Below are 27,538 nucleotides of genomic sequence, written 5' to 3'. Positions count from 1 at the left end.
TGCTTAGATTTGGAGGAGGAAATGATAGTAATGGTGTGAAATATCTAAATTTTTAAAAGAAATATTTACACGAAAAGTTTTCTGGCAAAAGCTATTATTTTCCGGCAAGAAGTATGAAAGGTTTGTCTTTCGGATCATTTTCACGCGCTTGAAAAATGTGAGAAACACTCACCTTGCCATGTCAGAATTTTGTGTCTAAATTTCACAGTAAAAGCCTAGTTAAAGTGTTCAAATGGAACATACTTAAGATTGAGTTTAAGTGAAAAGGGTGGACACTTTAAGGGGCTTGCGATGTGTTTGGCCTTTATTAAAAGGCAGAATAGGCTAAATGACACTTATACTTGTGCCACTTTGTCATCCCGGTCCCCAAACTTAATGAAGTTTCATCTAGACACCTCTACTCGTTCAAAAGTAATATTTTAAACCCCTCTGACCATTGACCAAGTCTATGTGGCAACTTAATCGCTGAACCGGACAAAATCGTGTATTTCACGCATATAAGAAGCGTGAACGTAAAAAAATTATGATTAAAATAAGAAAAAAAAGAAAAAGAAAAATTCAAAAAATCAAATTAGAAAAGAAAGAAAAGGCCAAATAGGTGATTTTTCTCTTTCTCTTATGTTCTGTCGCCCACCAAGGACGCCTCCCTCCCCCCTTCTCTGTCTCCCTTCCTTCTTCACTTTGCTCCTCTTCCCCCATTTTAACCCAAAACCCACAGCAACGGTACCCTCCCCACCATATCTTCATCCAAACAATGACATCCTTCGTCGCTATAGATCCAAAAAATGTACCAGATTTGCATCAATTTTTGGGGAGTTTTTTTTTCTCACACCCTATTCCCTACTTTGGAAGATAGCCTTTGCAAAGAAAAGAAATAGAAATAATGAAAGAAGATCGCCGGTGAAACCTATTTTCTAGTTTTTTTGTAGTGAAATTTCAAAAATTTTTGGGTGATGTTGGTCTTTCGGGTGGTCATTATTGATGGCCGGTTTAGCTTTTGGTGGTTGATTGGTGATGCTATGGTGGAATGTTGGCTGTGAAGAAGCTTTGTAGGTGAAGGATGGTCGAAGAGGGGTCGCACACAGTGATGGTTAGGAGATTTTTAAAATTTGTGAATGGAGAATAAAAATGGTGAGGGAGGAGGAAGATGGAGTAAATGGTGGAATAAAAGAAAAGGAAATGAATAATTTTAAAATAATGTGAAAAATAAGTTATAATGATGTGTAACAAAAAATTTGACGTGACCACTGATGTGTCATCCATGTCAGAGATTTGAAGAACTTGCGAGGTGAGAGGGGTTTAAAATATTGGCTTTGAACAACTATAAATGTTTGGATGAATCTTCTTTGAGTATAGGGACCGGGATGACAAACGCTAACAAGTACAAGTGCCTACGAGGCTATTCTGCCTTATTAAAATTAGACACAAATTATAATTAAATGCCGACTTGTGTTTGAACGAGAAAATCATCATCTCACGCGAAATACTTCTCAAACAACTTTTAAAATATTTCAAAGTCACATTATTTATAAAAATATTAAACTTTAATATTTGAAAAGCTCGTGAATATGTAGGTGTTTGAATATATTTGGTTGAAGTTGGAATTTTTTCTCTCAAGTTATTGAGGTTAAAAAAATATAATATTCATTTTAAAACTCATCAACTAAGTGAGCGTTTGGAGATAAGAATTGTAAAATTTTGGAAAAAGTAAAAAAATTTTCAAATGAAAATGGTATTTGAAAATTAGAGTTGTGTTTGGACAGAAATGTAATTTTGGTTTTTTTTTTTTGAATTTTTGTGAGTGATCTGAAGTGAAAATTTTGAAAAATAGCTTTTTGTAGTTCTTAAATTTTTGAAAAATTCTGAAATTTCATCTTCAAGTGAAATCGAAAATTTCATAGCCAAATATGGATTTCAAAAAAAAAAAGTGAAATTCTTTTCAAAGAAAATGAATCTTTTTTTATGGCCAAACGGATCCTAGTTATTTTCTATTTTTAAATATTTCTCATTTTGACCAATTACTGACAATTAGTAATCAGGACAGAAAAAGAGGTAGTCCACGTGAAGCGGGTGATAAACCATAAGTTGTTGTGCCGATAAAGCAATCTGAAAAGCATGTGGCTTCCTATGAATCCTTTAGATTCTCAAAAATAACCATAACGCACATGCTCCGTATCTTTCTCCCCAAACACAGTATTTTTGAATTTAGAATAGTATTTTTGAAGTATTTTACATTTTTACTTCAAAAATAGTCGTGCTTCACTCCACTGCTTTTCTCAAACAGCAAACTAATGGAGAGTGCAATTACATTGACAACATTTTCCAGTCCATTAGTTACTGGAAGTTCCTCTCATCACCTTAGATCCTTGTCACTTTTCAAGTCAACACCTATCTTTCCCAAATTGTCATCCTTCAAATACTATTTTGCAACAATTTCACCTGCTCGTTTCATTGTCAGTGCCTCCTCTTCACCATCATCACCTTCTGCAACCGTTGCCGAATCCCAGGGTCTCGAGGTCTCTAATTTGTTCGAAATTTCTATATTTATAATGAGTAGATTTTTATGTGTCTAATTGGAAACTTGTAGCTTTATTATTGATTTGCTTGAATCACAGATTAAATCAGTTCCTACAAAGCCTATTGAAGGCCAGAAGACCGGAACTAGTGGTCTACGCAAAAAGGTGCTTTTTTTTTGTTTATTAGAAAAATTTAATGCATACGGTTCATTCTAATTACCTTTTTGTGTTTAGGTTAAAGTGTTTATGCAGGAAAATTACCTTGCAAATTGGATACAGGTATGGTTCTCTGTGAACTTGTAGTGATAATGAATTTTAGCGTTCTCAACTCTGTGTAATTGTTTTGTGATGTTTCAATACAGGCATTGTTTAATTCTTTGCCACCAGAGGATTTTAAGAATGGACTGTTAGTCTTAGGAGGCGATGGTCGATATTTTAATAAAGAAGCTTCACAGGTAGTGATCACCTTTTTGTACATAATTTCTGTGTTCATGTGTCTCCTGATTCCTGAAGAACTATCTGTGGTTTTCTGATCCCTAATGCATCTTAAGCTACAATGCAGATAATCATTAAAATTGCTGCGGGTAATGGTGTTGGTAAAATATTGGTTGGCAAGTGAGTGTCCTAAATTACACTTATAGCAATCTACATGTTCATCATAGCTTGAATGAATTCTTCATATTTCACATCCTAGTGATCTTATTGCTTGAAATAAGCTTAAACTTTCAAAAAGAGGAACTTTTTTAACTACATTGAGTTATTAAGCGCTAATTTGGTTACTTTCTGTACTGTGAAACTTAGTCCTGCCAATTTAATCTGTATAAATCTGTTCTCTATGTTTTTGAGAAGATGGAAATCCTCTTACTCAATCTTTATGTGCGATATAACTTTGAATTGCCTTGTTTAAATTATAGTCTCCATGAGCCATCTTTTGTTGCAATCAATCCTTATTTGTTCTAAGAGCCCATATCCTTCTACCTTTTATGTAAGTGTTTGTATATAGCTAGATTGTTTCATTTCTTTTTCTGGGTTCCATTGTTCCGGCGTATTTCTCTGCTTATTTTTGTGTTCTTATCCAAAAATGAAAAGAAAATAGTTGATACGTATATATGAAGAATATCTGTTTGGCAGGGATGGTATATTGTCCACACCAGCTGTGTCTGCTGTTATACGGAAGAGAGAGGTGAAGATTCTGTTTTAATTATCTTATTTGCTTTCTCTTTGCTATTTTTGAATGAAAGCTAATCCACAGGCAAATGGTGGATTTATAATGAGTGCAAGCCATAACCCTGGTGGTCCTGAGTATGATTGGGGTATCAAGGTAAATTTCTAGTCAGCAAATCATGTACTGGAAATTGTTCTTAGCTGTTCCTTGGCTGCTAAAATGTACAGAAAAAGTTCGTTATCTTTTTAAAATAGTAAAAAAAAAAAAAAAATGGTTCCACATAGAATTTCCTGGATATGACTGATTTCTGATATTCAACCTCTCTAAACAGGCTACTCCAAGAACTTAGCATTTCTGATTATCATTTTCTTTTGTCAGTTCAATTACAGCAGTGGCCAACCAGCACCTGAGTCTATCACGGACAAGATCTATGGAAACACCCTTTCTGTATGATCCCCTCCGCTTGCGCTGAATAATATGCTATGCTATTTTTTGATTTAAATGACTTCTTATAGCTGGGATACAACACAAGGTTCTTAGTGCTGTATATGCATAGACATGTGTAGTGTAGGTAACTGAAAGAAACTGTTATGGTTCGTTGGTAAATGGTTCGGCATCTGAATTCCTTGTTTCATAAGGGCAATGTAGATTTCTGAAATAAAAATTGCCGACATTCCTGATGTTGATCTTTCTCAACTTGGAGTCACAAAATATGGAAATTTTAGTGTGGAGGTGGTTGACCCTGTGGCTGATTATTTGGAGCTAATGGAGGTGAGTGGCTGAAATTTTGTATCGCTGAATTTTTTTAAATGCACTCCATAATACTATCTATAACTTAACTGATAATGTGCAGGATGTATTTGATTTTTCGCTCATTAGAAGTCTTATTTCGCGACCAGATTTCAGGTGTGTTGTCTTATGTTTTGCCAGTTATGAAGCATTGTTTTACTTTGTGCTTTTATGTACTTTTAATTTGCTAGATCATATTTCCCCTGGACATTCTTGTTCCTCCATAGTTTCATATACTATTGATTTCTATTTGCCTGTTCCCCAAATAGATGACTGCTGTGGTAGACACACTTCTCTTCAAATATCTAAACATATCTAATTTCTTTTGACAAGATGATAATTAACTTCAATCACCTAGTATATCCTGAACCCTTTTGAAGCGGTGATGGCTATGCAGTATGTGAATCTGGTTCTGCTTCTAGCATAACTATATCCATAGGTGAAATTTGGAAACCTTAACTTACAGTAAAGGAAATAACTTACAGTAAAGGATAATGAGGAGTTTTTAGATTCTACTGAGACATCATACGTCCTTTGTACGTAATTATCATTAGTCACATGTAAGAGAAATGTAGAATATCGACTTGAATATTTATACGGCAAAAGTATTTCATAAGCTGTTAGAACACCAACACCTCTTATTGTTCCGAAAGAAAAATTCAGTCTTACCATTTTCATTTGACTGTCTTGTAAGTTGGTAAGGGAAATGTAAATGCATGCCATACTGTTGCTGCAGTTCTGTCTAGCAGCAATGCAAATTATGAATGGATGTTTGCAGGATTCTACCTTATTCCTACTTAAAGTAGATCACTCACTGCATTTTTAGTAGGATTGAACTAAGTTATAACAGTACTAAGAAAGAGTTACTTTTTGTTTTTTTGCGGGATCCATTCCTCACTTTGTCTATGCGGCTTATAAAAGCCTCAGGAGAATGGTGTCATGGTTTGAATTAGAGGCGATTAGAGGCTAATGGTTATCCCTCTGGATAGTAGGAGGTGATTTAAGTGTGATGAGATACTCAGAAGAAAGGAGCCACCAGAACTAATTGGTTAGATCGATAAGAGAGTTTTTTTATTTTATTGAGGAAATGCAGTGGATAGATCCACCTTTGCAAGGTGGGAAGTTCTCAAATTCATTTGGTTCCAACGGAGAAAACTCAAGGGTGGCATCACAAATTGACAGATTTCATTTCCGGTTGAATGGAATGAGGAATTCAAATATGTCAAACAAGATACACTACCAAGATCGTTTATGATCATTACCCCTTTCAATCAAGCTGCGAGCAAACAAGAACATCTGAACATGTGGTAGGAGGTTGAAAGTTTTGTAGATATGACAAAAAGACTGTGGGATTTGGAAACAGCCTCTCTATCCTCACAAGGTAGAGATAAGGTCTGCGTACACACTACCCTCCCTAGACCCCACAGTGTGGGATAATACTGGGTATGTTGTTGTTGACGAAAAGACTGTGGGATTCATATGAGGTGAGAGGAAGAGCTGATACTCTGTTACTATATAGCAGCACAAGATGGTCCGGATCTAAATTTATTTTAGTCTTTGCACCTAATTTTCATTTCAGAGAGTAATTTTACTTCATTTGCACACAAATTGGAACTCAAGAGAAGAGCTGAGAAAATACAGTACTCTTAAAGTGGAAGCCAAACTAGAGGTAAAGGTTTACTTATAATACAAACTTGAATATTTCAAGGATAAACTTGGTTCCTTTTATATATTTAAGTAGGTAATGAATAGTACTGGAAACCAGTGTTGTCAAAGGCGCGCTTAAAGCACGCTTAAGCCCTGAAGCGAGGCTCAAAACACGTAGAGCACTTCGCCTTGCTTTGTGGGCGCTTTAGTGTCGCATCAAAGCTCTAAGGCATACTTTCCCTTGCCAATGAGTGTAATCCTGAAAAGGCAACCTTAAACTATTGATATTTCACTTTTTCGTGATTTTTTTTTTCAATTTCTTCGTCCATATATTTGTTATTGATGCTTATAATGATTAGTCGTGGACTACATGCATATTTTAACTTTTTCTCCCATTGCGCCTTTTTTCATTAAAGCCCGCGCTTTATTTGCGCTTAAAGCCCTAACAGACCTTAGAGCTTTTTTGTGCTTTTCGCCTTTGATAACACTACTGGAAATAGGTTTCAATTGAAAGAGCATCTTATTGGAACTCTAAGAGAGATAAGGAATTCTAGAGGTGTTTCTACATCATATATATTCAGTAAAATACGCCCAAATGCCAAAATATACAAGCATTTATATCTAAGACCATGTATTGGCATTACCTAAGCATCTCCGACTCTTTTGTGTCCAAACTACCTTAGAACAAATGTAGGAGCTGTATTTCACATACTCCTGTTTCATTTGTTAACTATTCTTCTTGACCAGTTTAACCTCCCTGCATCACCCGATTCAGCCTATCTAGGATCAAAAACAAAATGCAAGCTACCTTGCCACTGCACAATGCATCAGTATATATCTTCATTACACACATATAACATCTGGCATTAATCTTAATGCCGCTTTTCTGCAAGTTTCGCTTGCGTCAAACACCTCATGCTTTTCAATCCAACAAAACCCAGCCACTTTCGGAGGAGCTTTTGTTCTCTAAATGATTTGAAAGGCTATTTAACCGAGGAGATGTAAGATAAAGATAGAAGCTTATACCCTACCTACCTGTCCTTCTGGTGTTTTCACCTTAAGAGAATCTGGTACAGTTGGTGAAACTCGTTTTCCTTCCAATTTTTCAAGGTCTAAGCTATCCTCTCAACTTCCTAATCTTCCCAGTTTCTTCAAAAAGATAGTTCCCATCCATGAGTAGAACTGTACCAAGCAACAGTAGCGAATTCGGGATCTCATATTTCAGAGGCATGTGGTGTATCAAATCATCAAGCCGAAGTCTCAACTTCCTTCCATTACCTACTGAGAAGCTTTTTTTTTTTTTTTTTTGAGAATGGTAATAGAACTGAGAAGCTAATGTTTGGAGGGAATTCCTCCGATAAGTTTCTTATACTCTTCCATAGAACCAATACCATATCACCATGTCACTAGTCTTGTGCACCAGGCTCATCACTTCATACTCTTGCATGGATAAGCTGCTTCCAGAGTTCTTCTGATCCAAACTGTATCTCCATAACCACTTCGATAGCAAATTTTTGTTAAGCAACCTCATAATTCTACCCCTAAGCAACCAAATTCGTTTTATGAGTCAATTTATTCTACTTAACCAATGAAAAGTCTTCCTATCCTTGTTTCCTTGTGGAAAAATCTTTTTTAAGCTTGTACCACTTCAATAGGTAGTAAAAGTAGAGACCTCACGTAGGTTGGAATACCATCCAACACACTATCGATAAGTGTGAGTGCTCCACCAATCCACCAGGAGAAAATATTGTTGTCTCCAATCTGATATACACTCAAACTGCTCCCCGGCTGCTTTCCAAACAATTGCATCCTTATGTTTAGCTCCAAGAGGTAGTCCTAGATATGTTTTGGGGATTGGGGAAAAATCAGACTTCGTAATCCAATACTTCGCCAGCTGTTGGTATATTCTAGAGATCATTAACTAGATAGAGGCAGTTTTTTGCCAGATTATTATTGTTATTAAGTCCTGAAATTGCCTCAAACTCCAATAAAATTACTGAGATATTTCAGTTGTTCCTCTCTGCATCACAAAAGATTACAGTGTCATCAGCATGTAACATGTGCATGATAGCAAAAGTGTTGGTCCTGTTCACCTCCATAGAGAAACTTCCTATCCAGTTCTATTCTCTAGCTATGTTCAACATCTTACTTAATCCTTACATTACCAACAAGAATATGAAAGTGAGAAAAAGACCATCTTCTATTAATCAGAATGGAATCTAATAGTGAAGATGGAAAAGTTAATGATTTTCACCCATTTGTCTCCAGAACACTATTCTTCAATAGGTTGAGGGGTAACTCTCAATTAACGTGGTCATAAGTTTATTCTAGATCAAGGATACATACCAATGCAATTATACCTTGTCTCTTTCCTATATTTAAATTCTAGATATTCCCTGGTGATCAACATTGTTTCTATTAATTGTCTTCCTTAAATATAAGCATTCTGCGTGACAACAATAAGTTTGCTGATCACTTCTTTTATCTTTCTATGAGTGGCTGAAGTCCCTCAATTCTTTCTCCAGCCCTAGCAAGTATTAATGTGATATATGTAGCACAAAATTTTTCATAAAACAAAAACACTCAAAAGTGATTAAAGTCGTTCAATGCTTTCATAACATCCCCAATGATCACTGGCGAACACCTATGATAAAATGTCAAAGTACCTCTCTTTCCACTATGAAATAAGATGTAGAGGTTAACGCTTTTAAGAGCAGAACTCCAATCATTCCTCTTGGCAATAGGAAATAAGGAGTTGATTATTTCCACTCTGATATCATCTGGATGATGAAAATTCTATATGCTGGTAATTCTTGTGAACATTTGCAGTAAAGAGTTGATTATTCCCACTCTCATATCATCATTTTACATGCTTGTAATTCTTTTGAACATTTGCATTTTTTGAATCAAGCCTGTGGTCTTGTCACCTTGTTTAGCCAGAAGCATCTACCATTTTGCCTCAAGGTATCTCTTTAAACTTGGCTACCTCTTGGCTTTGGTGTATATGAGGATTAGTTTGCAGATAAGTTCCTTTCTTCCTGTTGCCTATCCGAGTCTTGTGTCTACTCCAGAATCAGTTTTTTCCTTCTTTCTGGATCACCAAATGTATTTAGGTTCTAAGCCTTCCAATCCTGTTTCAGCAGCTTAAGTTTGTAATCATAATGTAAATACCAGGTGCATTCTTCTATGGTGGATGTTCCTCTTGAAATATATTTCGTCTGGTAGTTCAACCTTATCGATTTCACTTAGTTACTTTATGACTTTATCTCTATGCCTGTTTTGTCTTTGTAAGGAAGGAGAAATCCTATTTGACTGAACACAGGCTAATTGAGCTACGAAGAAATCACTGTTTATCTGACTTTAGCAATTTAAATGCAATTTTGTAGGTAAATGAATAAACTTTAATAAGTTATAAATTTCTTGCATAATCTCGATACTCAGTAAAATGAGCTTACACTAAAGGACAATATTTATTATTTTGTATCCTTCTTCCTCTTTTCTCTCTGCCGGATGTCTTTGTTCATGTTTATTAATGTCTGATGCTGCTGACAGGTTTACATTTGATGCCATGCATGCAGTTACAGGGGCTTATGCAAAGCCCATTTTTGTTGACAAACTAGGAGCTAGCCTGGTATGTATGCCGTGGAGTTGTTTCTTCAGCTACTGGACTATCTTGGAATTTCTTGGTTGTAGCTTTATCATTTTTGTATGTTATGTAGGAATCTATTGCAAATGGTGAGCCACTGGAAGATTTTGGGCATGGTCATCCAGACCCTAACCTTACGTAAGAAAAGAATGTTTTATTGAGTTAGATGTGCTTTAACTTCTTGAAAAGAACTAATATATTTTAGTTATTTTGGTCCAGGTATGCCAAGGATTTGGTGAATATCCTGTATGGCGAGAATGGACCCGACTTTGGTGCTGCAAGTGATGGTATGCTTAAAAACCTTCTTGTTCAACACTTCACCAAAAGTTGTCTTTCAGTTAACTGGAGAACATATATGATATGCGTGGATGGAGTTCAAAATTTTATGAGAACCTTGTATGAAAGAAAAATAATTAGAAGATAATCAGTATAAGAGGCCATCAGAAAACATTTAGTTAGATATTCCTCTCTCCTTCCCACCATGCCACCCCAAAGTCTCTGAAATGGAAAGAGATCAGAAAGAAAGGAGCAGGACAATTAGTCTCTCAAGATTAAGTGGTCACTTTCTTTCAATTGCATGGTTATACCGTTGTTGAAAGCTTAATCACAGCAATTTTGCTTCTTCCTTTCACTAGTTTGCACACATCGGTTTGCACATGATTCTAAGGGAGAACGAAAATAAAAATGTCCTGACCATAATCTATTAAATGTTGTAATTTCTAACTTTATTACACATGAGAAGAAACATTATAATGTCTCTGGATATTTCCTTGTATAATTATTTAGAAATGATTTTGAAGAGTTTTTAGAAGACCTACTATTCTACTGTGCTGCTTTTTCGTTAGTATTCAACTTTATCATAATTCGTACTTCTTGGTTATACTGTCTTAATCTCTCTTGTCTAGTTGGCTTTCTTCCCACGTAATTTATGTCAAGATGGTTGTTTATGCGCTACATGTATCATTTTTCTTATGATAATGAAAGTGGTGCCAGAGTCACCGTACATGCACTTCAACTATTTCGCCTTGTACCCGTGCCTCCTATCAACGTATGTATTGTGTAACTCTGACCGCCAAGCTTAGGCAGATAGAAAGACATCACCAGCGGTAAATGAAGTAAGTGAACATCAAGGGAGTTTAGGGTTCATATCCCAACATAGTAAAAAAAAGAATGACTAGAAGCCTGGTTGGAAACTAATGTGTAATTACTATTTACACAATATAGTAATCATAATGATTTGCTTGTTTGCCATAACGTAATTATAACGTAACTTTTAGTGTCATGTTTGGTTGACAAGTACAATTACATAGTTTTATTTTTTTTATATTTTAAATAAAGCTAATTATAAAAAATTAAATAAACTTTTTTGGATGGACATGTAAATAAGTTGTAATATATGACAAAGATATGTATATATAAGAAATATACAAAATGAAAAAAGAAAGAATTTGAAAAGTCATTTGGAATGTAATTATCACCAATTCTTTGCCGCCTTTGAGAATTGAAGAGTGTAACTGCTCTTCCTCAATTGCACTCCAATTCCAAGCTGGTCAAGTAATTACTTGGCAAGACAAACATGTTAAACCGTGTAATTACACCCAAATCCATTACAAGGTAGCCATCCAAATAGACATTAAGTGATTATTTTTGCCTGCCTAAGCTTTATTAGATAGACTTATTTGAGAAATGTGCTAGTGGGAGGTAACTAATCACCAGCGGAGTAGTCTAGGTGCACGACAATTGGCCCAAACACCATCCATTTTTAAAAAAGGAATTTGATCTAGCTTCATTGACCACTAGGCTATATCGTTGAGTGCGTGCAAAACGTAGCCTCTTGAGGTTGTTTGATTTTCATTTATTTATTAGAATGACCAAGAATATTTTAGACGTTAACAGAAAGGTCAAAACTTATTTGCTTTTCATAAGCAAAATCATGATGTTCTGTTTGTAAATATTTTAACTCCATAAGAGATTTAAAAGCAATTTCCTTTATAAGGAATAATTAGAACAAACCCTGTCATCAAAACATCTCCTATTTCTCTTTATCCAAATTGTCTATGTAATGCACAGAGGGATGGTACGATAGATCTTTTTAATGTCTTTTCTCATTTTTAAGATTCTTTTTGTTTCTTGATTGTAAGACTGCTTTAAGTGATACGACAAGAAAGAGATATTTTCAAAACTTTTAAAAGAAAGAGATATTTCCAAAGTATGTCAAAACCATACATAATGAAATTGCTGAAAATCTTTTGTCATCATATTACGTGAAAATAGTATCAAGCGGAGTATTCAATTTGGAATTTACGAAATTAAGTTAAAACTTTCAGGCGTTTATATAGGGACTTCCTCTTTTCTTAATGCATTCAATTCAAAAGAATTCGGTGCATTGTTTTTTAGTTTTTCGTTAAAATTCCTTAGAAGTTTCCAAATTTTACAAGAGATGAAAATTCAGTTCTAAAGTTTTTCTTGCTTTTAACCTATTAGAAAACCCTTTTTCCTTTTACCATGCTGTTTATGGGTTTTAGTATTAGCTCAAATAAATTGTAGCTATTTAAAAATTAGTTACTCTTTGTATAAACCACTAAGACTAAAAATTGTTTCATTGGTGGAATAAAATAGGGTCGACTTTTTTATATGTTACCATTCTCAAATAGGGTTGACTTTTTTATTTTAATCTAATTCTGGCTTTTATTGACGTTAAACACTTTCAAAACAATTGAATATGAGGAATTCCTAATTTCTATGTTTGTGAAATTTGTAAGAATCTCACATTTGTTAAGTGTATGGGTTGTAGTTTCCTTATGGTTTTGGATAATCTTCATCTTTTAGCTTTTGGGTTGAGTTTGGCCCAATGCCAATTTTCTTAACGTGATATTAGAGTCAGATGGGCTGTATTCTTCTCTACTTGAACTAGCTTTTCAAGTTAAGTTAGACTCAAGGTCTATTTTCTTAACAAAAATTAATTTAAAAATAATTTGTAGGTTACGTTTCTTATTATGGAAGGGATTAGGATATAATCTGAGACACCTTTGAGTTCCGTTCCAGTAACAGAATCATGATGAATATCCTGTGGGTAGTATTGGAAAATGGTGCTCTTACGTAGAGGCCTCGCTGCATGTTACCTTAGATATGAGGGTCTCAGACTGCTTTGCTGGAAAAGAAAATTACACCCATAATACATTGATTTGGGTGTCATCGAATTCAGAGCCTATGAATCACATGGGTATTACCTAGCTTTAGTAGAAGGCGAAGCAATAGTTAGCTCCATTCTCATTGCATGGTTGCGTCACACCGATTCTACCTAAGCATCAATTTTGAAGCATGTACACGGACTTTGTTGAAGATGGATAGGCTAATGCTAAATTTGTCTTTCGGTGATTGGTGGTGGAGTTTTGGCTGTAATCTTATGGTGTGCATCCTTTATTGAAATAGTTAGTAGATAATACCAGAAAAGGTCTTCACTTAGATAGTAAGCAATCAAATGCATTGTCTTCATCGGCAGTTCCCATAGCACTTCACACAAATGTCCTCTTGCTATTTCAGTTTGCTATGTGATGCATTCTGTTTTTTGCTTGAAATTTTATCTTTTGTTGTGTGAATATGGAGCCTTTCTAGTGGGGCTTGTTACTCTCTATGCAGTTAATTGTGTAAAAGTTCACTGATAAATGCAAAGCAGAAAGATATATTCATATTCCATACACAGGAAACCTAAAGACAAATTCTAATTAGTCTAAGGATTTTATGTGGGGTTGGGGGGTGTTTCACTTGAATAATTTCTTAAGGAAGTTAGTACAAATGAAAATCTGATAAGTTGTACTGAAGATCCATTTGTTCTTGTTGAAGCTCAGTTATTATGAGAAAAAGGAAAGAGTTTGTAGTTCAAACCCAATCAACGTGGATCCAAATATGGCACAATTTTAATTAATTGTTGTTCACATGGGAGGCTCAAAGGGGAGGCTCAAAGGGGAGGCTAGTAAATCCTTTGCTTTGGGCCCGAAGAATTTTTAATAGTAGATTTTATAATTTTATTTTTCCTTCGTATATATTGAAGTTTATAAAAAAAAAGGAAAAAGTACAAAATCTTTATAAAGAAAGTTTAAAGACTGTATAAATATTTTAGAACTTTGAATTAAACTACTAAAATCTTCATATAAGTAAAAAAAAGTTTCTTACAACAAGGTCCAAGGTAATGTGTTGCAAACACATGGCTAACATCTTATTAATTTGAATGAATCATCTAAATAATAATATGCTATTAGATGTTTGTTGTGATCTTAAATGCTTTATCTCTTGTAAAAATACTACACTATAAACAAGTACGAAAAAAAGGCGACACTAACTTCTTGCATATATTTGTGTGTATGTGTTTAAGACACTTATTAAGAGTTGGCTTTAGACCACTAATTTTATTAAGTGCCCCTTGGCTGTACATGTTGACAAGAAACAAGGTGGAGGATTTTGAGGGACAGAAAGAAACATAGTGATGAATAATATACATCAACGACTTGAGCTTCATGTCAGTTTATTTATATTTTTATGTCTGCCTAATTATCTATTTCCGAGCTATAAGTGAAGTTCCATGTTAACTTCTTCCTATTGTTCATGTCCTATATAATAAGAAAGTTCCTATCATGTCTATGCTAAGTTAGTAAGATTATCTGCAATCTTCTGCCATGTGGAACCATAGTCTGACTTTCAATTGTACACTTACGCAGGGGATGGTGATAGAAACATGATTCTTGGAAGACGCTTTTTTGTTACCCCATCTGACTCTGTTGCAATTATTGCTGCCAATGCCCAAGATGCTATTCCATATTTTCAGTCCGGGCCTAAGGTAGAAGCACTTAAGCTTTTCATGCACCTTTTGGCTTTGATCCTTACGAACCACAAAGTTGACACATATATCTTGTAGGGTTTAGCTCGATCGATGCCCACTAGTGGTTCTCTAGATTGCGTTGCTCAAAAGCTAAACCTTCCCTTTTATGAGGTTAGAACTTGTTTACTGCTCTTTAATTTTTGATGATGTTGCATTCTTTAACTATTCTTTTCAAACTATGCCCCTTAGGTGCCAACTGGTTGGAAATTCTTTGGTAATCTAATGGATGCTGGAAAGTTGTCAATTTGTGGCGAGGAAAGTTTTGGGACTGGTTCTGACCACATCCGTGAAAAAGATGGTATATGGTATGTTTCTATGTTCATCGATGATGAAAACTCCCTTCTTAAGTAGTTTGCGACCACCAAATCTGGTTAAACATTAGTTTCAATGTGTTTTTTCCCCATACCTCATTTGGATGTTGTGAAATAAAGACAAATAAGAATGAGAACTTTTATCTCCTGCATTGTTAGTAATACTATGATAGTATTGTTGACTGTAACCATTTAATCAACTCTCATCCGGTGGAACCGCTGTTGGTTTACCCTTCCATTTATCTTAAATGATGCCATTGGCTATTGCTATATGTCCTTGCTTAGACCCTATGGCCATATGAGAGCTTATTCATCCTTAAGAGATTCTTCTCTTAATCTGTATCACCAAAATGAGTTGTTGCTATTCACATTCTCTTCTATGCTACAATTTAAACTTTCCCCAAGCCTTAGCATAACAACAATCAACTCTTTTTGTTCTCACTTTTTAAACTTGTAACTATAGGGCTGTTTTAGCTTGGCTTTCAATACTTGCATATCGAAACAAGGACAAAAGATCAGGGGAGAAGTTGGTTTCCGTTGCTGATGTTGTGACGGAGCACTGGGCCACTTATGGAAGGAATTTCTTTTCGAGATATGACTATGAGGTATGCAAATTATGTTATGTGATGACTTTCTGTATTTGATAAACATCTTTTTACATCTATGTTAGTTGTCTTTTGGAGTGTGTCATGGATTACCTAATTGTTCAGATGATGTTTAATTGCAACAATTTGCCATAATTCTCTAACTAGGAATGTGAATCAGAAGGGGCAAATAAGATGATAGAGTATCTTCGAGATTTGATTTCTAAAAGCAAGGCAGGTGATAAATATGGTAAGTTATCATTTTCTAAGTTAAATTTTCCAAGATTTACAACATTTTAAGTTCTTTAAATACTGAAGGTTCTCTTGCAGGAAGTTATGTCCTAGATTTTGCTGATGACTTCACCTATACTGATCCTGTAAGTTCTGGAATTTCTTAGAAATGAGAATGTTTATCTATCAACTGCTGAATTTTTGATTAGTTGTGTGCATTTCTCAGGTTGATGGAAGTGTCGCATCCAAACAGGGGGTTCGCTTTGTTTTCAGTGACGGGTCCCGGATAATCTTTCGACTATCGGTTTGCATTTTTTGCTTATGTTAAATCCTTGAGAATAGGAGTAGTATAACCATCTGTTTCAAATTGAGTGTCATTTTTCTTTGGGTCTCATTTTTACATTTTTGAAGTGTAAATAACTGAACTAAATCGTAGCTCCACAATCCATTTCCAAACCACTATTTGTGAAAAAATCTATATAGTCTCCAACTTTATAAGCTAGTTTCTATCAAGATGAGACATTGAAATTGACGTAGAGGGATTAGCATCTTATTATGTTGTGTGGGTTTTTGTCACCATTCCCTTCTATTTTATCCAGAAACTACTCTTTGTAGTTTATTAGTGGAAATCTCAATTTTACAGGGTACTGGGTCTGCTGGTGCAACAGTTAGAATATACATTGAACAGTTTGAGCCGGATGTATCCAAACACGACATGGATGCTCAAATTGCATTGAAACCATTGATAGGTTAGATTGTTCATCTACGAGCTTAACTATGTAATATTCGCATTCAATTTAACTAGTTATCTTTTGCAGATCTAGCTCTTTCCGTTTCAAAACTAAAGGACTTCACAGGAAGAGAAAAGCCAACCGTCATCACATAAAGGCATAGATATCTACAACTACAATTGCTCAGTTGGGAGCCTTTTTTTGACAGTTGTAGCAGGTTGGATGCTTCCTTTGTTCCTGAATTTTACATGATGTATGGTTCGTCCTCGTTTGGCTGCATGTAGACAGTCTTCTGGGACCAGATATTAGAATCATGTAAATTATCCAATAAAAACTAAAACATATAACTGGAGTATCTAATCAATAGAATGCTGCTGCATTATATTTTACTATCTTTCTAGAATTTTTTTTTTATTAAAATTTTTTTTGTTACAGTCAACCCTTTTGACTTATGGCATCCTCTTTGCCACATTAGAAATTGAGATTTCCAATTAACTTATGCATTCTTTTTCTGAGCTATATTCCAAATTAACTGTGTGTTCCATTAAATAGATTCCTACTCTGCAAGTAATTATGATGCATGGTTAATGATCTTCTCTGGTATCTTAGTCTATCCACTTAGTCTATCTTGGCCAGAATAACTGAGCTGTCTCAGCTACTCTAGACAGTTTATTCCATTCTATGTGACCATCCCCGTGCTCGTACTGGCTGATTGTGATGGCGTATTTGTGGGCTCACTCAGTTCCTTATGAATTAATTAGTCGATTTCAGGTAGTTTTAGTGAGATTCTTGGGCATCTCTCTTTCTGATCCTCATCATTGTAGTTTATATGCTAAAATCTGGTTCCTGGTGTTTTTGTGCATTATTGAAGACTATGCCTTGAAAGGTTATCATCCTATATCTAGATGAGCACTTTCCATAAACAATGGCTTTTTTCTTTTAAAAGAAACTGTAAGGATAAAAGGACTTGTTCTATTAAGTGTTTGCTATTATGGTAGTTATTTTAATGTATTGGATTGAATATATCAGCTTATAAACACTATGAATAACATACTGTTCTGCCCAGCATTTGCGGAAATCTGTACAGAAGCATGGGACCTTTTCTTAAAGTAATCATGTAATACTGCATTAATGTTCAGGTTGAATTTATCTTGGGATAAAAACCTAAATGCTTTCTTTCACGTTAGTAGATGGAATAGAACAAGGATCGCTCATATGAAGTGAGGTTTTCAATGAATTTTTCTACTATGAATTATCCATATGTTATACTACGGAGCAAGTTCACTGATGAGGTAGCTCAAAATTGTACAAGAAAAATGCATAACACAAAATTGAAGCTGATCTGGGTGGATAAGTGGTCAAACTTGTCTTCCAAACAGCTCAATAATCTCTTCTTCAAGTAGCCAGCTTCTAAAAAACGACCAAAAGTGAAAAAGCTGTGAAGGGAAGTTCAAAATTAGTAACCAAAAGTCGAGAGATTTTCTTGCTAGAAATCTTCGCTCTGTATAGAGTACGAGATTCCATAACTAGTTCAGCTCCAATTTGTCCAGAAAAAGAGGCTATATGGAAATGAGGGTGTCTTTGTTCATATTGTGCATTGATGGGTGAATCCTGTGACTGGATTTACCTCCAGTAGATCACTGTAACATTGTCAGAGAAGCTTGAAAACATATCCAAAAAGAAAAAAAGTTATAGAAAAGGCTCTTTAGGTTGTCATGTGGTAACACAGAGAAATCAATCCTGGAATATTTACAGGTTGTGTGTGTTGGGCAAGTGGGCTACTATGGATCAACTTGCAAGTCTGCTAATTCTTTTTCATGAGTTTAGCGTAGAGAAATCTTCAGCTTAATTTGGTTGAACCAAGCCCATTCCAAGTTCTACCAAAGTGGGTTATTCTCAAATTGGATTACCCTCCACCTTAAAATGATAGGTGCTGAGCTCAGTGGCTGATTTGTACTTTGTTTTTATGAAATGTAACACGAGTAATTTTTTTTCGTCGAAAGTTTAGAAATATCATCTCCTGGGCCATCACTATATATAAGAGTAAACCGAGTCCGTATCTAAATATTTGTGCTGGAAGAAGTCATATATTTGGAATGTATGTAGTTTTGTGAACTTAGGAATTCTTAAAATCGAGCTTAAATTGCTTCAGATGAGAGAAATTAAGCTAGAACTAGATAAATTAAATCCTTGTCCTAGTCTGTGTTTGAGAAAAATCTGCCAGTTCCCTTTGCTTTTTAATTTGAGTTCGATACATATTTGATGCAGTTATCTACAATTTTAGAGCATTGAATTTTATATATAGGGAACTTGTGTTTGTAACATTGCTTTTGTTATCTTTTCTAATTTAATGACTTATATTTATATGCTCCCTTTTGGGTGGTGACTGGTGAAATCCCAAGCCTGCATAACTGGATGTAGTCATTGGCTCTTCAAGTTAAGGATTTAACTTATACTAGTATATACTAACATAGTAAAGAAAATTTTACACTATCGTTGTATTTTAACTTGTTGCTTAGAGATGTTACTGTATGAGTCCTCTAATGAAATTGGTTCTTTGAGGACATTGTCCCATCACTTCCACGATGTTCCATCTAATGCCTCCTCCTAAAGGAACATGGCTAGGTCCTCATCAGCTGATGTTGCCTTTGCGAGTCTCTTTGGATTTTCTGCGGATCCTGCACTTCTAATGGGAGAGGGTCAATTCAACTGTTGTCTTTTTGTTTATTTTCGTAGTTCCACTATCAACATTTGTCCAATGTTAGGTCCCTACCATCATGAATGTACAAATCGGACAAGAATAAGCCAACCACCACTCTTCTCAATTGTTTCAACAGTTTTTGTCTTTTAGTCATTTTGAACTTTAAAGGGGAGCCTTGGCATAACTGGTAAAGTTGCTGCCATGTGACCAGGAGGTCACGGGTTCAAGCCGTGGAAACAACCTGTTGGAGAAATGCAGGGTAAGGCTGCGTACAATAGACCCTTGTGGACCGGCCCTTCCCCAGACCCCGCGCATTGCCGGAGCTTAGTGCACCGGGCTGCCCTTTAGTCATTTTTAACTCTAATGTCCTTAAAGACAAACTATGCTAAGACTTCCAATATGTCTAACTGGTATCTTGGTGCAGCATGCACTCACGCATGAACTAGTTCAGAGATATTGTGTCTCCTCGGATCTCTGCTGTTCCTGATTTACTGTCTTATGATTTTCTAGTAAGGGGCAGCTTTAAATGATGGGATTTCTCTGACAAATTGAAGAAAATATATATGATAGCCATAAGATGTACTTATAGGAGAAGGTGGGGGTGCAATGGACTTAGTTTTGAATGGAGAGGACTGTGAAGTATTTGATGTCATCTCAATATAATCAGACATTGTTCTCTGCTGTTCCAGACGAAGTAGTGCCTTTGCTTTTTAGTACTAACTCTCTTTGGTTCGAGCAGCTTTAGATGATGGGATTTTCTAACCAATAAAAGAATATAATCATAAGCTTAAGTTCATTCTTGAATGGAAAGGACTGTATACCATTTGATGTGATCTCAAATAATTAAACTTAGCCAAGTTGCCACCCTTCCCTTGCCCAACTATGTTCTTTCTCTAAATTTTATTAAAGAATTTAAACTTGGATTTTGGTAAAAAAAACTGAAATATCAAGCAAGCGTGCTTGTTAAATTTGCATTTACAAGCGTAGTAAATATCGTTTCCTCATAGAAATCAGAATTGTTGCTATGCGTCCAGATGTTGTTTGTTTAAAACACACATGGAATTCTTATGTTAATATTTTTTCTCACTGAAGTTTTTTTTTTTTTTTTTGTCATTATTGTGATATCATGTGAAATTGACATCCTCTTAATTCTTATTTTAATAATGAATACCTCGTACATAAGCAAACGCACTTTGAGTAGTGGTGCCTTTGTCAAAGGTTTCATGGGGAAATTAAAGATAGTTTCCGTGCTCGGATCTTAGTTAACGAGAGCCTTGTGACATGTTGAAGAGGGAGTTGTTGTGCCCCTTAATAAATCGAACTTCCTTCAACCTTTGATTTGCTCTTCCATTTGCCCCACCTTTTGTCTTCATGACATTTGTGACCACTACTCCATCATGTTAGTTGCCTCCTTTGATGGAACTTGTACTTCCCCTTCCTTTACCTAAATTTTTGTATGTTGCTCTTTTCCAGAATCATGTCCTGATAATGGAACTAGACATATTTGCTCATGTCAACTATAGAGCCCAAAAACAAAAAAAAAACATGTACTATATGGTGAAAGTTACTATCATTTATAGTAACTTAGTAGTAGTATTGGATTTTTGTTTGTGATTTTAGTATCTTTTAGTGTCTTCTCAATTATGTTGTGTGATTTTTGTTTACGATTCAAGTTTCATTGTAAAACCAAACGTATTTGGTATTATGAACCAGTCAATGATAGGGGCGAAAGTACTTTAGAAAGATTTGGTTAATCCTTATGGGGACCTTTCTTTTAAGTATTATCTCAAAAAGGTTTCATGTGCACGGTATATATATATTTGTTTCTTCTGTGATATTTTTTAGCATAATCTTGATTTTATTCCAAAATTAACAGTTGATGACTTTGTCAGTGGTCTATTTTTTGGTAAAGTTGACGTGCTTATGAGCGATTAATTGAAAAGGACGAACGAAAGAATTTATAATGATCTCGAGAGGTTTGTCCTCTACTGAAGATACTCATGAATTTAGTCAATTATTTGATTTGATCCTTTTGCATTAGACAAAATGCAATCTCTCGAAAACAAAAAAATCTAATTATTATAATTCGCTTAGGGTGTGTTTGATAAGAAGGAAAATGTTTTTCTGAAAAATATTTTCCTGGAAAATGAGTGGTTTTATCACTTATTTTTCCTTGTTTGGTTGATGAGTGAAAAACGTTTTCTGGAATATTTTCTAGTGTTTGATTAAAGAGTAGAAAATATTTTTTTTTAAAATAATTTTTTATGCTACTCTCCTCACCCCTCCCTTTTCCCAAATACCAACGTTTTAGGACTCTATTTTCTTCAAGAATTGTTTATTTCCTGAAATGAAATACTGATGATACATGATAGACGTGCTTTTGTGTGAAAATGAGGTAATAATGCATGTGTTGAAGCTTCTTTTACTTTAAGTGGAGGGGCATGTCACTTTTCCTAGCTCCATTTTGAGATGCATAGCCATAATTATTTTATTTTGCTTGTTAGAACAGTATGATTGATTTAATTACTAGGCTGATTGTCTGCTTAGTGCTTAATATTCAGGTCAAGTAAAACCCACTAAATGTGGAGTATACCATCCATCATTTTTTAAAACTTAGTAAGGCTGAAATCTCTCAAGTCAGTTATAAGTAGATATTTGAATAAGTATTCTAAGAACTGTTTGTTTAAGGACAAGTAGTCATTTGTTATGATTTCGAGTCAAAATCTTCTAACCTCACGTTATCTGAGTCAATTCATTCGAACAAAAGCTCATGACAAATTCCAGATGATATTAAACAAGTTCAAAGCATGAGTCTTATAGTACAAATTCAATTCAAGCATACATATAGAAAGGGCAATGTCTTAGCCAATCTTCTTACTAATTTTGCTGAATCTACCAAAAGAAACACCTTTTTCACATAGGCTATAAATCTACCACCTCAGATTATATCTACTATGAAGAATGATTAGAAGGGTAGACCAAACTTCAGAATTCGAGTTGAAAAAGGATATTTCAAAATTGATCCAGGCTGAATCAATTTTTATATATACTAAGTGTGGTTTACTTAGTTTTTTTTTTTTTTTTTTTTTTTTTTTTTTTTTTTTTTTTTTTTTTTTTTTTTAAGCCTCAGTGTACAAGGGAATCCCTAGTTTTGGATAGGTTCAGTTGTAGGAATTGAACTATGTTTATTCCAACCTTGTAACAATGAGATCACACCTAGCTCCCTCTATAAACATTCTATGAGTAGTCATTTGCCCAAAAAGAAAAAACTCATTGTGTATACGGTAAAAATCGAGGATACTCGATTTTATGGGATCGAAGGTACGTCTCGAGAATGAGCCGGTATCGAAGCAAGTTCGGGTTCAGAGAATATGAAGACTAAGGGATCGAGATCGGGCTAAATCGACACCATAGTAACAAAATTACGAGATATCCGCGATCGACCACCAATCCTGGCGAGAATCTCAGAACCGGTAGAACCATTAACGGTTAATGATATCAATCATGCATTTTACTTCCGAAATTAGAGTCATGCCTTATTTAGGATTCCTCTACTATATAAAGAGGAACCCTATTCGTTTGTAGAGGAGGCAATTATCATCATACATGAGTTCTTGCTTACACTTCTACTGAGAAATACAAACGCTCTTTTATTCGCTCTTTATAATTCTTATTGTTCATACTGATATTGTTGCTCTTACTATTCTTGGCATTTGATCTCGAGTGTAATCCAGATTGGGGTCGATAACTTGCATTTATACGGGTTTGACCCATTTAAATCACTTAATTCCTTTATTATTTAGCTAGTTATCAATTGACATATAACCACATTACAAATTTAATTGTTACTCGTATCTCGAGGTAAATAGTTTGGCGCCCACCGTGGGGCTAAGGATAATAGTGATTGTTCAGTGTTAATTCTGGTATAACACACTATTTTATGCTTGTTTCTTCAATAATTTTGTTTTCAGGATAAATCATGTCAAACTCACAAAACACAGCTACTCATGGTGACAACGGTCTCGGACTCCACGGAGAGAGCGAGAATATTATAGCTCCAGGAATCGAGGTGCCACAAGCTGACATCGGAGGAGCACCGCCCGTCAACCCGGTCGATGTTGGTTCGCATATTTCTTAGAATGTGAACTTAGGCGGGGACCCCGATGGAAGCGTATGCAGAGAGGGTCGAACTAACGGTCGAGGTACTCAGGGCAGGGGAGACGAAGATGTCAGTCTCCAAGTGATATTTGAAATGTTGCAAGCCCAAAAGAATGCCATTGCTCAGTTGCAAAATCAGCACATGTCACCGAGTAGGGTCGAACAAGAGGCTACTCGTCGTACCGAGCCAATGCCCGAAAGATCAGGTGACAATACTTCGACAACTGACCCTGCTATAATGAGAATGCTCGAGGAGCTTACTAAGAGAATAGAGTAGGGAGAAAAGAAAATCGAGGCTAACGACAAGAAGGTGGAGACCTACAATTCTCGAGTCGATCAGATTCCGGAGTTCCATAGCTTTCACACCAGTTGAAGCAAAGTTTAACCGAGTACCCGGCTGTCACTAGGGCCTGTCACACCCCTTTTTCTACCTCCCGAAAAATATATGTGATGTTATTGTGGATTGTGGGTTAAAGAGTTTTTCCCATTAAAGTGAAATTTTGAGTAGGGATTATTTTATTTACAGAGTCGCCACTTGGAATTGATTTATGGGTGTTCCAAGTCACCTTTTATTTGAATCCCTAGTCAAAGAAAAATTTGACTCTTTTATTATTGTTCTGCGAAATCAAAGTCCGGGTAAGGAATTCTGTTGACCGGGGAGAAGGTGTAAGGCGTTCCCCGAGTCCCGTGGTTCTAGCACGGTCGCTTTATTGACTACATTTGGCTTTAATTTAATTTTGGACAAACTATGTTTTTATTTGGTTTTCATGTTTTACCTATGTCCGCTTTTATTATTAAAATTATTATAGAAAAGATTTGAATAAAATTGTCCTGACCGCACCACGCAAGCGAATGTGCGACCGAGATGAGTTTTATTGATTTTTTTTCATAACCGCGCTACGCAAGCGAATCCGGAGTCATGACGAGTATTATTAGTACATCATTACTTTTGGAGAAAATTACTACATTCAAAGAAATTAATTTTGAAAATTATTAAAAAAAGTCAACTATCGCACTGCGCAAGTGAATCCGCGAGTTTAGCAAATAAATTAAAAAGTAACTAAAACTAACGAATATGATATGACATTATTGAATTAATTTATTGAATGTTAAACATCACATTACGCAAGCGATTTTGTGAAATTAAAGCGCGCCTACTAATTGCCTAACGCTTAAATTAATTATAAAAGAGACTAAGTTATAAAGTTATTTGAGTGAAATAAAAATCTGATTTTTATTGATGCTATTCAATTAAATAAAAATATAAAAAGTTGGGTCAACTTGTTATTTTAAAGAGTGGGCAACCTTCTTACCAAAAGCCGAAAGCATTTTCAATCCCATGGCCCGAAGTAACTTAGCATCTGACAATATTATAAATTTATCGCACTAATTTTTAACATGCTAAAACCCAACTGACAGTCCTATAAGCATCCATGGGAAAGCTAAAATAATTAAAAGAAATCAATATAATGCCTAGCAAGAAGCATTTTGTGCCCAGTAAGATCAGTTACCCCCCCCCCCCCTCCCCCTTTATAACTTCAATATAACCACCAACAGAGAACTTTGATACTAGTTTTGAACAAAGAAAAAAGAATTAAAGTATGAAGTTTAAGATTATTTCATGTCTGTGTTCATTTAACATCAGTTAAATAAAGGCAAACGAAGCCTTCACACTTGAATTTTTAAGCACTAACTAGAGCTAAACATGTTAAATACACACACTCTTTTACTTTGAATTCTAACAGTGTTACCATGAAACTAGTCCAATTTTGCTACAAACTAAAAATCAAATATAAGGATTCCACAACTACAGAATTTATCTAGCAACTAAAAAAAATAGAATAAGAAGTAGAAGAAACTAAAACGATTCCAAGTTATTGAGTCTTCTTCGCTTAATTCATATAAGGCTACATTACATAAGCGTAGGAATTACCTGGATCGCAGAATAAAAATACAGCAGTGAGATGAGCAGAAACAACAACAAAATAGCAGAAATGAGAACGAGCAAAAACAGCAGCAGATTCGTATTCAAACAGCCCCAGAACCTTAGAGAAGAAGCCCAGAATCAACTCGAAAAGACTTATTCTTTTTTGAAAGAGTTTTCACTCTAAGAAGCACTCATAAAGCTCACAATTTCAGCTTACTTTCTTTAAGTTCAACTGCTGATTTTTACTCCTAAAATTATATTTTTTAGTGGGTAAAAATGTCTAGCAGATGTGTGATAGAGTGTGTATGTAAAGTGAGGAAAGGGTTGCCCTTAAGTAGGCAAAGAAAGCCACTTTTTGGGCAGATTTTGGTTCACCAAAAGTCTGTCCAAAAGGACTAGGGATGGCAATGGGGCGGGGCGGATGCGGGGCGGGGCGGGTTTACTCTTATGCGGGTGCGGGGCGGGGCGGGGCGGGTTAAAACAATTTTTAAAATTTTTAAAGCGGGGCGGGGCGGGTTGCAGGTTTAATGCGGCTTGAATGCTGGGCAACATTGAATTTTATCTTTTTTGAAACAAGCAATCATTTCAACTACAAATTCACATTCTTCTTCACTAGCACGAAGATATGTATCATGGGTTACCTGAGGGATTTTTATAGCTAAATCTCGAAGTCACGATAATATACATTGCATGTTATTAAATCTGATATATATATGCTGTAGTTTTTAATTTTAGGCAAAGTTTATAATATCGCTCTGTGCACGTGATACCTGATCAGTGATGTGTTTTAGATCCTTTCTAATTTCTCCAGTAAATTAGAGTTAATTTTCCTTAAATTCCTTTTTTTCTTATTTTGTTTGCATTTTAAGATTGAAGCCTTCTTTGTTTAAAGGTCGCCAAAAAATTATGTTATGTAGTTAGTGATAATCTTAACTTCGCACTGTCTACACGTACTTTAATTTGAGCAGATCGATGCTTTTGCTAATATTAACTTAATTGAAAATAACATCCAACTTGTAAGAATTATAAAGTCCAAGATGTGTAGAATCCACGTAGTTAAAATATAATTAATGTCTTTCACTGACCATCTTTTTAGACCAGTTTGCTTTAGAAAAAAAATTAAAGAAAAAAGAAAAAAATTAAGCGGGGCGGGGCGGGGCAGGTTGAAATTTTTGAGGGTTTTGCCAAATCCGCCCCGCCCCGCCCCGTTGCCATCCCTAAAAAGGACTAACTTTTGTGTGCAAAACACTATTCAAAGGTTGTCCAAAAGGTGAAAGGACAGCCTGAAAATCTGTTACAGCATAAACAAGGAGAAAAAAATGTCATTTCAGTCACCCTACTAGTAAAAAGTAAGCTACTAGTACCCTTTTCATCATTTACCTTTTACCCTTCACAAACTAATATCAAACTAACTAACCAATTCAAGCCAATGTAAAAACAGAAAATTCAGCATTCAACTTAGCCAATTAAACTAATGCTGATATGATCAATCCGAGGAAAAAAATAAAAATCTACGATTAGGCAAAACACGTATTATAGTAAAGTAATTAATCACGACATAACTAACTAAGCGTAGAAATCAGAAAAAATACTATACGAAGTAGTGGATCGATCATTATCAGAACTTAAACCTAAACAAACTAACAAATCAAATAAGAAAAATAGAAAATTTAAGATAAAGAGAAAGGGATTAGGAGTTTTACCAAACTCGGGTCCGCAACGAGGCAGCCGACTCGAGCACATTTTTCTTTGAGATAAAATGCCATTGTAATTTCCTTGGCACACGGCCATCGAAACTAGCATTTTTGTCTCAAAGAAAAACGTGCCTAGGTCGAGAAAATAGCTTCAGACCGTAGGGTGGTCGCCGGAAGTCGGCCGGATTTTCGGCCAGATTTTCGGCTTGAGACCAATGTTAAACAATAGTCCTCGTCGAGATATACACGTCTATGCAGGCGTTGGGTGAAGTGGATGGCTCAATATTCACGAAACAGGGTTGACTTAGGATTAATGATTCATACCAGTAAGTGTGTCTCCTACTAGAATGAACAGGGTAGACTTAGGCAGTGCGTCTCCTACAAGCGAGGTTGAAGGACTCGTACTAGGAAGTGAGTCTCCTACGAGTGAGGTTGAAGGACTTGGATTAGGAAGTGCATCTCCTAGGAATAAAGGTATAGATTAGGAAGTGCATCTCCTACTGGAATGACTCAAGCTAGGAAGTGTGTCTCCTACGAGTGGGGTTGAAGGACTTAGACTAGG

The 27,538-nt window shown here is 35.4% G+C and overlaps 1 protein-coding gene across 1 annotated transcript; it reads left to right on the top strand.

Moving 5' to 3' along the window:
* Nucleotides 1-2,132: 2,132 nt before the first annotated feature.
* On the top strand, nucleotides 2,133-16,888 carry LOC109216770 (phosphoglucomutase, chloroplastic). Its single transcript, XM_019380949.1, has 22 exons — nucleotides 2,133-2,516; nucleotides 2,616-2,681; nucleotides 2,751-2,795; nucleotides 2,879-2,971; nucleotides 3,079-3,131; nucleotides 3,648-3,699; nucleotides 3,769-3,837; nucleotides 4,060-4,128; nucleotides 4,330-4,452; nucleotides 4,535-4,587; nucleotides 9,670-9,748; nucleotides 9,837-9,901; nucleotides 9,983-10,050; nucleotides 14,479-14,597; nucleotides 14,676-14,750; nucleotides 14,829-14,944; nucleotides 15,414-15,555; nucleotides 15,703-15,784; nucleotides 15,865-15,911; nucleotides 15,992-16,069; nucleotides 16,409-16,514; nucleotides 16,584-16,888. The coding sequence occupies exons 1-22, from the start codon at nucleotides 2,292-2,294 to the stop codon at nucleotides 16,649-16,651; spliced, it is 1,893 nt and encodes a 630-aa protein (XP_019236494.1). The 5' UTR covers nucleotides 2,133-2,291; the 3' UTR covers nucleotides 16,652-16,888.
* Nucleotides 16,889-27,538: the final 10,650 nt, after the last annotated feature.

This window comes from Nicotiana attenuata, unplaced genomic scaffold (genome assembly GCF_001879085.1).
Source record: "Nicotiana attenuata strain UT unplaced genomic scaffold, NIATTr2, whole genome shotgun sequence".
Taxonomy (NCBI): Eukaryota; Viridiplantae; Streptophyta; class Magnoliopsida; order Solanales; family Solanaceae; genus Nicotiana; species Nicotiana attenuata.
The sequence above is the reverse complement of the archived record's forward strand: the minus strand, read 5'-3'. Positions and strand labels throughout refer to the sequence as shown.

What these genes read in the sequence shown, in the direction of transcription:
- LOC109216770 (XM_019380949.1), top strand. Translation starts at nt 2,292, where the DNA reads ATGGAGAGTGCAATTACATTGACAACATTTTCCAGTCCATTAGTTACT. An exon ending in GGTAAAATATTGGTTGGCAA is followed by an intron (nt 3,132 to 3,647) that starts GTGAGTGTCCTA and finishes TCTGTTTGGCAG; the next exon opens with GGATGGTATATTGTCCACAC. An exon ending in CTTTGGTGCTGCAAGTGATG is followed by an intron (nt 10,051 to 14,478) that starts GTATGCTTAAAA and finishes ACACTTACGCAG; the next exon opens with GGGATGGTGATAGAAACATG.